The sequence below is a fragment of the Haliaeetus leucocephalus genome, unplaced genomic scaffold (assembly GCF_000737465.1).
Source record: "Haliaeetus leucocephalus isolate CR32 unplaced genomic scaffold, Haliaeetus_leucocephalus-4.0 Scaffold190, whole genome shotgun sequence".
Classification (NCBI taxonomy): Eukaryota; Metazoa; Chordata; class Aves; order Accipitriformes; family Accipitridae; genus Haliaeetus; species Haliaeetus leucocephalus.
Window position 1 is genome coordinate 1,035,475 of NW_010972626.1, and position 11,477 is coordinate 1,046,951.

The window sequence follows — 11,477 nt, forward strand, 5'->3', positions numbered from 1 at the left end:
AGCCTGCGTCGCCCACCTCCCCACACCGGTGCGCGCGCGCAGACCCATGCACAAGTAGGTCAGCGGCAGTGTCGCACGTAAAGCCTTAAGCACCGTGCGAACTACCAGTCCTGAAGCTGTCATCTCTCAGCAAAAAGGGTGGCTGAGGAATTGCTTACATCTTTAATCACAGCAACTCCTTCCACAGGACCCCGGCACGGGTTTTAGGAGCAGTGCAGTGCCCAAGCAATGCTGAGAGGGAGCATCTTGCCCGACGGGAGGGCAGGTTGCAGAACGTTTCGGTGCCCTGCTCGCATCCACCGAGCATCAGTGCCAGCGCTGGGTACCGCAGCACCCGCTGCTTCCCGCACGTCCGCTCTGGCCCCGCTGAGCACCACAATCAGCAGCATCACAGCATGGACCGAGCGGCCCCTCTGCTGCCGCTCCCGTGTCTCCTGCCTTTCTTTCGGGCCGGTGCCATCACGTTATCTGTGCATTTATTTTCGTGTGCGTCAGCCTGCCACGCGTTTCGGTGATGCCAGCCGGCGAGAGCTGGCCGCGGCTCACCGGCAGCTCAGCAGCACAGCGCTCGGTTGCACCATCGGGCCAATGTAAATATTTACTACCGGCTCATTATCCCGAGCAAGGGCCGGGAGCCGGCTCTCCCCTGCCTGTGCGCAGCCGCTGCTCTCAGAGCCCTGCAAGCCCCTGGCAGCACCGAATCCCGCCGGGCTCGGCTTCAGTTACAGCGGGAACAACAAGCGAGGCAACGGCAAGCTCAGCGAGGGGCAGCTCCCCAATTAGCACCCACCGCCCCTGCCGGATCCCTCTGCCAGGCTCCTGCCTGCTGCAGACAAAGGCCAGGGAAGGGAGGGAAAGCAAGTGAAAAGCGAGGGAGAAGGGGGCCGGGGAGGGGGGATGCAAGCTGGCGAGGAGGGAAACGGTGGCTTTCTGGAGGGAGATGCTGCCAACGGCCGGGGCTGTTTCAGGGATGCTCCCGGGAGGCCACCCTGCTCGGGGCACTGAACGTGCACAAGCGACCCAGACGTCTCGCAGGACCACTACGCTTTTCAAACCCGCTCTCCGCCTTAGACACAGGCACACCAGCTTCTTGGAGGGAAGGGCGATGGCACGGACCCTCAGAGACCGGGTGGGAGCAGAGCTGGGCACTGGGAGCGCGACGTGCCCCTCCAGCAGCTCTGCCTCGTCAGCAGCTTACAAACGGCTTTGACTAGCCAGCACGTTTATACCGGAGCGAACGACACTCTCCTCCTGCCGGGGTGCTCCAGCTCCGCCGCCGTTGCAGCACAGAGCCCCTGCGGCTGCGTGCAGCGATGTTATCTGTTAATAAGGAGCCACTCTTTTACTGACCGCTGTACCATCCAGCTGCAATCCTGCACTGCAGTCATCAGTTACAGGTTATCAGACCCTGCACAAATGACAGCAGCGCTGCACCCGTAGTGTTTGTGGTCGGTTTATGAACCAGCAAGCATCCCACTGCCCACCCCAGAGCCCCCAACCCGCTACGGGGAAACCAAGTTTGTGTCTGATGGGGCTCCCGCTGGTGCAGTCTGAGCACACTCACCATGACCGAGTCATTCATGCTTCTCATCTGGAAGACGTCCATCGTGACCTCTGTGCGGTTGGAGACCTCATTGCTGCCTGTGTGGTTGGATGGAGGGAGGTCGAAGTAGGTGCTGTCTGGCTCCCTGTGGAAAAGGTGACGGCAGGCAGTCAGCCTCCCGGCTCTCCATCGCAGCCCGCACCACCACCGCCCAGCAACGTGCGATTCCCTTGAACCTTGTCCCCTTCTCAACTTCTCCCTCCACCCTCTGCTTTGATTTTCACATGGCAGAGCAGACTTTGCCTGGTGGGTAAGGCAAGCAGAGGTGGGACGATTTTCACCCCACCAGCTGCTCTAGCATATCTGTCACCTCAGGATGTGTTTTAAGTGAGAGGATACCAAGGAAGAAAGAGGATGGAGTGAAGCACAGACCTTCCTCCTTGCTTGATTAGAGCGTGAGGCTCAAAGGCCAGAAGACTTGCAAAAGTCTTGGTGTGACCGGAAGATGTTTAATTTTAGAAAATACCCATTTTAATTAGGCAGCCACCAAGCCTCACGACCTCATGAGTGGCAACCGCCAAGTAAGAGCGCATCCTCCCAGGCTTGGTCCCAGCATCCCCTGCCCACCCCGGGCAAGGGTCCCAGCCGAAAGGCACCGTCTCCATGCGGCCCTCCCCGTACGTGGGACAGAGGGTCTCACGTAACAACGCCAGGCTCTAAGGGCCACGGTTCAGGGAAACCGGCCAGCTGTGCCGGTACTCGGCCGCGTGAGCAGCCCTGATGTGCCCACGGGGATGCGGGCAGGGGTCCCAGGGTGCTGCAGCAGGCAGGGCACGGAGGATGAGGCCAGTGGCTCTCCTCGGCACGAGAATGACTCAGTCTCCCCTTCCCAGCTGCTGCTGCGGCATTTCTGGTCCCCAAACACCTTCGCTTCCTCGAGCGAGAGGAAGCGTGCCCCGATGCTGACCTCTGAGGTGCACGGGGGCAGCCGTGCTGTGGGAGCGCCGCGCCGCGCTCCGCAGCCTTTGCGTGTACCGTGCACGTCGGAAACGCAGAAACAGCGTCCGATACCTGGAAACAAGGTTTGTGGGGCTCTGCTTCCAGCGTTTGCACACTCCACAGCCTTGGAACCACCTAGTGTCGCAAGGGCAAAGGCGTTTGGCGAGAGAAATGGTCTGAGGCGAGCGATTGGAGTCTGGGAGCAAAATTCTCAATGTGGGAAATGGATTACGTGAAAACTGGAGCAGGCAAAAGAAACTTGCCTCCCTTCGGGCCACAGCAATGATACGTGCTAATGCAGATTACAGAACAAAGGGCCACTTCTGCCTCAGAATACACCTCAAGGCAAATGATCAACCACCACTTACAGCGTGCTCCAGAGGTGCTCAAACGTCGTGCCTTCATCAGCTGGAGATGATTGAGACATCTTCGCAGAGGGGGAGTCTGACAAAGGATAAATCACTCTAGAGGCAAAGAAAAACAGCAACGTTAGCATTGCTGGAGTGTCATCTCACATCAGCAAAGCGGCTGGCGAAGGGCGGGAGTTTCCCACCTTGCTCCCAGCGGCGCGGCAGGGACCGGAGCCCCAAAGGGCCCATCGTGGGGAGGCGATGCCCCCCATCCCCGCAGCGGGCTGCAGGCAAGGAACGGCGTGGGTGACCCAAGCTTAGCCTGCCCTGGAGTCTGCTGCCCCGAAAGACAGCTTGCACAGGACAGGAGGCGACTGGCAACTCCTTCGCTGCAGACCAGGACTGCAGATAACAAAATAAAACCGCCAGGCTTTCCCGTAGGGGCTGGCATTTCTGGTGATGCCATCGCAGGCCAGCATTCTTACAAATATGTAGGTGTTTTGGGAAGGGCCAAAGTGGCAAGGTGTTGGGTTGTCAGCCCATTTCTGCTAAGCACCGATCCCGTGGCTCAAGGCTCCCGTTTCAGATATTTACGCTGTGCTTCAGCGTGGCTACGAACAGCTCCCCCAGCCCTGGGGAGGCTTTGCACAACTGTTCTTAGTAATCACTTTGGACCAACTTCATTCAGCAAAGGGTTTAGACTCGCCGGTTAGACGCAGCAATACCAAAATTCTGAGTATCGGCTCTCCGAAACAAACCGAAACCCCAAGCTAGGTGGCAAAAAAACCCCTTGCAGCAAGAATCGGAGCGAAGGCAGCCTTGCTGCAGCCCCAGTCCGGGCTGCTGGCCTGCACGGTGTGGTCCCTGCTCCCCTGAGAGCAGCCCGTGTGCCTGGCTGCTCCGGGGTCGGCACCAGCCGAGGGGTGAGGAAATCCTACTCCGCGGATCTGGGGAATACGGGAGAGACGTTCCTCTCTCTGAATCACAGCAGCGCCACAAATTCAGGCCGCGGGTGGTACCCTGTAGGCTGGTATATGAGATATGCTCGGCTGCCGCCAGCTCCGAGCAAGGTGTGCCAGGGAGGTGGGACTGCAGAGCTCTGAGCACTGGCAGGAGCTCAGGCATCCCCCATAGCCAGCGGCCACTTAAACCGCTTCAAAATAAGTCTGCCTGTTTTGATGTAGCCCTTCAGCCCCGATCCTGGTTCATCCATTTTAGGCACGGGGCAGCTTTTAGACTGGGAACATGGTTTTTCAACAGGCTAACATATTTTTCTCAGGAAGCTCTAGCTGCAAATGCCCGCAAATCTGGAAAGGCATAAAGACAGGAAAGACACCCAGATGCGTAGTCCAAGTTTACGGAGAAGCCATGATGCAGATATGCTACATCTTATTTGTTCAGACGTTAAAATGACCTTCCCATGTCTAAGCAGCTTGCAAACATTATTGAATGGACTATTATGCCCCCCCAAGCCACACAAGGCAGGAATGTTGCCTCTGCTTTGCAGATGGGGAAGCGTTACTGGGAGAAAGCACACCCTTTACCCAGGACCATGTACGGGAAGTCTGGGGGAAAGCCAGTTTTTCAGCCAAAGCCTTCCGAAGGCGACTGCATAGGCATAACCAGAGCCATCCTTAGTCCGGTCTGTTCCTCTTGCCCCTGGACAACATCTCGTGGCCTCTTTCAAGTGCGGAAGGAAGCACACAGTGTACCTCAGCTCTCCCTTTGTGCCCAGCACCTCTCCGGCCCCAGCTGCCGGAGCGGCAGATTTTGCGGAGCCATCTTGAGCCCCACGCTGCCTTCCTCTGCTGGCAACCCCGCCGTGCTGTCGTCCTCCTCCTCCTCGCTAACCCGCTCCCTGGAAGCGGTGGGACCTCTTCCCTGCCCTGGCTGACACGGACGTGCCCCAGGCACCATCTGGCTACGCCTTTTACCCACGCCAGTGTTAGCATCTCGTTTCAACTCGGTACTGACATCTAATAGTGAAAGCCTGAAAACTTCCTGCTTTTGGGGCTTGAGCCGCCAAGCACGAGGGTAGCGGCTTTCTAACAGAGTGGAGCTCGGGGTTGCCGGGGCCCCCCTGAGTCAGCTGGGGAGCGGGTAGCTGCAGGGGCCGGGCGTTAAAACAAAAGCAGGGCAGTATGCCCCGCTTTCCGCACCATCCGCGAGAGACGGCATCCACGGACGCTCTTCCAGGAGGGTTCGGTAGAGCGGAGGAGGGCTCGTTCCCCACGGGTCTCATGGCGGAATAGCTAGCAGTGAGAGTCTGGTGTCCTCCCATCCCTCCTCGTCCCACGTGTGACACGCAGAGAAACGAAAAGGACCTACGGGGGCAGCTTTGAGAAAAGGAAAAGCCTAGAGCTGAGGCAGGCGACTGCTGGTGGCCTTACCCTGCTTCCATGCTGCTTTCCCTGGCCCAGGGCAGCGGCAGCTTCAGGAAGGAGCCAGGCCTTTCCCTTCAGCAGAGAAAGCACCTCCGCACCGCCCCGGCTGCGTGGTCATGATGGGTGACACCAGCTCTAACCACGTGGCTGCACTCGTCTTCAAAAGGAAAAAAACCTGAATATTTTAAGGGCGTTTTGGAAGTTCCCTTTCTCTTTCAAAGCACAACCGGTGTTTGCAAAGCCAGGACAGTATCTTCCTCACCTTTGAGCTTTAAACTCCACGGTACAAAGGGAAGCTCGGGCTGTCGGCGTTGTTAATGCACATCCCTGCTGCAGTGATCACTGCACATCTTGGGAAAGCATCTCTGCAGCAAGAACGACAGCCGGGCATCTAAGACCATCAAGAATCACGAAAGACTTTGCAAATAGTGTTCCCCAAGGTCAGCAGCGGTACTGACGACAGTGTACTTTACTCTAAAAGGAGGTGCTATTCAGAGTCCCCTTATGCAATGAGTGGGGGAGGCATTCACGTTCAGGGAAGTTGGGAAAGCACTCTGACGGTGAGGTCCAGCAGAAGGAAAAGACACCCCATCAGAAGCAGTGGAGGCCCTGTGGCACAGCGAAATTCGAGGTGAACTAAGAAGAGCCGTAGAGACTAATTCCACATTGCTAGAGAAGCATTCCTAAACTGCTTGGATGTAATTACCTTCCCAGTGCCTACAGGCTATGTAAATGGCACTGGGAGGTGACTAACCTGGGGCTAAACACGTCAGCAGTGGCAGAGCTCAAGATCGGCCACAGCCCAGGTTTGGCTCCTCTGCCGCTTCCAGCCCCCCGCGTCGGTTCGGAGGCTATTTCGCCTCCGCTGTAACTGTGTCAGCTCCCTGATGTCACCAGCTTCCCACCACCAAAAGGAACACCTCAGGTATCACCCCGACTTCCACCAGAAAGCGTTCTCTAGCCAAACCTCCACCAGGAGGATTGAACACCTCCAGAGACCCAAACCTGCTTATTAAACTGAAGATCTCTTTGCCCAGGGACGGGTGCGGCAAGGGGACCGCCGTCCCTTCTGCCTCGACGCAGCAGGGAGGCGATGGGGGATGCTTGGCGCGGCAGGACGTGCGCCGGATTTATTGCAGGCTTCTAGAGGAAGAAAGGATTTATTGCAGGCTTCTAGAGGAAGAAAGACTGAAACGTGCAAACCAGGGGTTTGGTGCTGGGCGCCGAGGCTGCTGGCAGGATTTGCCTGTTCTCACTTGGGAGAGCTGCTCTCCGCGTGCTTCCCCAAGCCAGCTCTGCCGTTCGCTGGATTGCTGCTTCCCTCTGTTGCTAGTCAGGGCATTGCAGGGAAACTCCACTCGGGGGGAAAAAAAAGGCCAGGAGTACGGAGACAAAGCCTGCGAAGAGGTGATCCACCACCTTCGCTTGCGTTGGGGCTCGGCTGCCACCCCTGCTGGGGCTGCGGGAGCAGGCTGGGTCGCTCCGGGGGCTGGTTCCTTCTGTCCACGTACCTTCCCTGTGAATTGCCACCGAAGTGCTTTCCAAAGGGTTGGTATGGAAAGCAGTCTTTTCCCCACTGCCGTGACTTTGGCTGTATCCGAAAGGCCATGTCAGCCCCCGCTCCGCTGAAGCAGCTGTTTTCCCCCCAGCCCCAGGGACACAAGGAGGATGAAAAGCACACACCGAGGTCCACTACAGCCCTCCTGAGGCGGGAGAACAGCTCTCTGGAGAAGCAGAGCGGATGAACTTGCATATATTCAACCATGCTTCGTTCAGCCCATGGTTGGTGTTTTGACCACAGTCTGAATATATTGTTTGAATTATTATAAATTCAACTTCCTTCTTTCATTAATGTAAGGAAAGGGAAGGGTACCGTGAGCGTAATGAGGGGCTGAAGCCTTGCTGAGAGTGATGCCTGGCAGATGAGTTTCTGCGCTCTCTCAAAGGAGCATCTTTGATCTCACCATTAACTTTAAGCCTCAGCTTTAGGCACTTAGACATGTCTGTCGCTATTTCACCTGGGAATAACGTATTTGCCGCTATCCTGCCGCTCTAACAGCCCAGAATGAAACGTGACAGCATTTTGCAGCCAGCTTAAAGGGAGATAAATGCACAAAACCTGTGTAACAGGGCTATTCCTAATTCCTAAAGACTCTTGGCCCATCCTGAGAGAGGAAGACTGCTGAGAGCCATTTCCAACTCTCACACCGAGCTGCTGCGTATTGCTTGACAGCTTGTGAACCGGCCCCTGGACCGTCTCTCCTCCCCGCCTCTGCGCAACGAGAACCATCAGGCTCATCCAGCCCGCAGCAAATAATATTTGCAAAATGCTGACGGATCCCCAAGTGCCAACGCTACCCTGTGCTATTGCTCATTTGTCCCAGATTATTAAATTCACACCTGCGAAACGAGCCTTGTAAAAGCGATGGACAGCCAGCGAGCTTTCCTGCAGCACACTCGGATCTCAGGAGCCCTCCTTGGGGTCCAGCAGCTTACTAACACTTTTCTTTCCAGGTAGCAGGCAGGTTCGACAGAAACGCTCTCCGACAGATAGAGTCGTCGATAGGCAGCTCGTGAGGGCAGGAGGCTAAACCAGCCAACTCTCCCTCCCTCCCTGGCAGCCCGAGCGCCAGCCCTGCCTCAGGACCCGGCGGCGGGCAGCCAGCCTCAGCATCCTGCCGGTACCCAGCCCCACCTCTGCTTTTCCCATTCAAGGCTTGGCCGGTTTTTCCTCCGCAAGTGCTTTACCTCCGGATCTAAGGCACTTGGGAGCAAACTTTCCAAGACGCTTTAATATCGTGTAACTAGCCTACAAAGCAAAGCGGCCACAAATCATCTTCCAGCTGCGTTATCGAGCACTCGAGAGAGGGTCGTGCTGAGTAACTCACACACACAAAGAGCAAGGGGTTTCCTTTTGTCGTTTTTTTTCCTCCTACCTGCTCTGGCTCCCCAAGCGTTTCGAGTTCCCCCGGAGGTCTCCCGCGGACAGGAGCGGCCTGGGATTGAGGATCTATGTTATTTACTGCACTACAATCAAGTAGCGTCCCGGTCGCCTAGGCAATGACATTGGAGCTGTTGAAAGCTATGTGAAAAGTGAGGCAAAAGCTTGTGCGCTCCTTCCTGGAATAGGAGGCAGTTGCAAGGGGGTGGGGAATGCTCAGCCAAGCGTGCCGGGGAATTAAGCTGGTCACCACTGCCAAAGTGACTCGGGGGCAAGCTGGCTCTCGGGGCTCCGGCAGCGGCAACCACCCACCAGTGCTGCCCCCCGGGGCGGCTGCTGGGGGTTAATTATGATGGAGCGGGTAAGGAGACCCAGCGGGGACCGCCACACTGAAGGAGGCTCTTCTTCCGACCAGGCTGATGGGCTGAGTTGGTTTTGTGCTCGCCTTGGTCAAAATGACCAGCTCGTCCCTCTTGGGGGCTTGGAGGACTGCGGCAGCCTGCCCGGGGGACCAGCAAGGGCCAGCGTTTCACCCCGCTGCTCCCCCCCTGTGGGAAGAATGGCTTGCCGAGACACATGTAGAGTGGCAGCGGATGAAGATGGAATATTTCTGGTTAAAAACCATCAGCCATGAGACTGATTATCTGTGTTGTGTGGACTCACTAATACACCTTCTTACTGACACCCGTGTTCAAAAGCTACCGTTTTGCTGGTCGCTTGCCCTTTAGCCTGCGCATGGGGACTTGGGGGGAACGGCGAGCGGTGTTCATTGCTGCTAAATCATCGGCTGTGCTTTTAAGCCTCTCCATTCGGAGACCAACAGCCCGGCTCTGCCTGCCGGCACCCGCTCTTCGCTTTCCGGGGCAGATGGTGACAGGGGAGCAGCTGTCACGTTCTGTCCCTTCGTTATGGGCAGGGCCAGAAAACAGATGCATTTGCCAGCCCCTAAGCACATCGGAGCCGCTGTAACCAGTTTTGGGGGCCGAAATACCTAACCCATACTGAAAACAGGCCTTGAGCGTTTGCTCTGATCCCGAGGTTTATTTTTCAAATGACGGTGATTGCATTCCCGGGACAAGGAGGTGGGCTCCCACCCGGAGCACCGCTCTGGCTGGGCATGGGAGCCGGGCTCGCTGCCCACCCACAAATGCGGGGGGGCATGGGTTTGCAGGACCGAAGGAGGAAGGCCTGCGTACCCCCGCTGCTACTGGGGGGGGGCCGTCAGCGGGGAAGGGACACGGAGCCCTGCGGTGCCCAAAGGACCCGACCGGTTTTAGGACACAGACCTCCCCATCACGGTAGTGGCAGGGGGCTGTTTCCCAAAGGAATACGTGCCCTGGCAGGGGTCAGCCGGGCTGCTCCCCTCAACTGGCGACCCTTGGCTCCTTCTCCTCCCCAAACTTTATTATTATTTATTATTACTTAGTCTACCCCAAGTGGCATCCTGTTCACCGCTGTGGTTCTACTGCAATTTGCAGTCCCTCTGTCCTAGCTAGGGAGCCTTGCCGGACTCCCCGGCTGCTCTCCCGTTGCTGGGGGTAATTAGCCTGGGGCGGTAATTAGCCTGGGGCGGTAATTAGCGCGGGCGCGGGACGCTGCCCGCGGAAAGTCCCCACGTTAGGGGAAGAGGGGGGGGCTCGCCGACCACGGGGAGGAGCCGGGCGGCGGGGGAGGCAGGCTGTGGAAGGGCCATCTGGCCACACCGCCTCTCGTTAAAGGGCTCATTTGCATAACAATTACTTTCACGGGGCGGCTTCCCGCCCGCTTCCCGCCGCCGCACGGCGCGCACAGCCCGGCCCCGGGGACTACAGCTCCCGGCATGCCGCGGGGCGGCGCCCCGCCCCCGGCCCTCCCCAGCTCCGATTGGCCACCCCGGCCAACCCGCTCCCGCCCTTTCCGCCCGCTTCCGCCCCCCGGGCGAGGGGCGGGGCGGCGGGCGGAGCGGGCGGGTTTGAAACGGCGGCGCGGCCGCTCTTCTCCCGGGTCCCCCGCTCCGCCATGAACTTCTCGGAGCTCTTTAAGCTCTCCGGCCTGCTCGGCAGGTTCTCCCCGGACGGCAAGTGCCTGGTGAGTGCTAGGCCGGTGCCGCCCGGGGCGGGGGGGGTGTCGTGCGTAACCGGGGCCGTTCCCGCCCGTCCGCCTGAGGAGACCGTCAGGTGAAGCGGGGCCCCGCGGCTGGGGCCGGGCGAGGGACCGGCAACGGCTCCCCCTTCTCCTCCTCCTTCTCCTCCACCGCGGCAGCGGCCGGCGGAGCCAGCCCGGGGCCCCCAGGAACCCCCCCGGGGCGGCCGGGCCTTGAAGAAGCGGCGGTCGGGCCGGTGGTCCTGGAAAAACCGAACGGCGGGTGTGGGGCGGCTTGCTGGCGAAGAGGCTTTTAGTCGGGGGGGGGGGTGTCTTTGGAGCAGAGGCCTGGCTAAAGTTGAGTAAATAATAGTTACGAGAGGAAGAATAATTCTTTTTAAGAGTGGGATTAGTCAACCAGCAGCGCTGGAATGAGCGAGGACTCCTTCTGTTAACGTAACCCCCCTTTCCTCCTGGTTTAACCGTTTTTACTGTAGTTTGCAGTAGGGCACGGCGCACGCCAAGCCTCTGAAAGCAAAAATCCTCGTTTTGTCTAAAGCGCGTCGGGAGAGCAGCAGCGCGGCGTCCTGCCACGGCACCCTGCAACTCGTGCTTCGAGCCCGGTGTTGGTGCGCCAGCTCAGCTTTGGTCTTGTTCTTGTTCAGGCTTCGTGCGTGCAGTACCGTTTGGTGGTTCGGGACGTGAATACCCTCCAGATCCTCCAGCTGTACACTTGCCTGGATCAGATCCAGTATATAGAATGGTCGTCTGATTCTCTGTTCATATTATGTGCCATGTACAAGCGTGGGATTGTTCAGGTAAGGACAAAAGCAGGACGGGGTGTGTTTCCTACTGGGGGTTGTGTGGGGTGTGCGTGAGAGCTTCTTAACGGCAAGCACTAGTTCAATGCTTTTGCTAAAGTAACCGACATTGTTATCGATAACACATGGTTTAAGGATAACCCAGCATGCCATTATTTTTAAAACCAGGACAAACGTCTTAGTTTGGAGGAAAAAAAAAAACAAACCAAATTTGGAATGAAAATATTTATCAAAGCAAATCAAAGCCATAAATTATCTTACAGTTTCTTAGTTCAGTAGAAAATAAATACATGCAAACTTGCTAAATGGACTAAAACTTTTTTTTAAGTGCTGGATGTTCAGAATATTTGTCCCAGCCCCCCTCGCCCCCCCCCCCCA

At 57.5% G+C, this 11,477-nt stretch overlaps 1 protein-coding gene across 2 annotated transcripts in view; it reads left to right on the top strand.

Annotated features, from left to right (window-relative positions):
* Positions 1 to 10,152: 10,152 nt before the first annotated feature.
* The window catches only part of WRAP73 (WD repeat containing, antisense to TP73), a 16,968-nt gene continuing 15,643 nt past the window's right edge, over positions 10,153 to 11,477 (top strand). For both annotated transcript variants that reach the window (XM_010565374.1, XM_010565375.1), the window contains exons 1-2: positions 10,153 to 10,284; positions 10,944 to 11,096. In XM_010565374.1, coding sequence (XP_010563676.1) covers positions 10,216 to 10,284; positions 10,944 to 11,096 — 222 coding nt within the window. In that variant the 5' untranslated portion in view covers positions 10,153 to 10,215. The remainder of the gene's footprint in view (positions 10,285 to 10,943; positions 11,097 to 11,477) is intronic.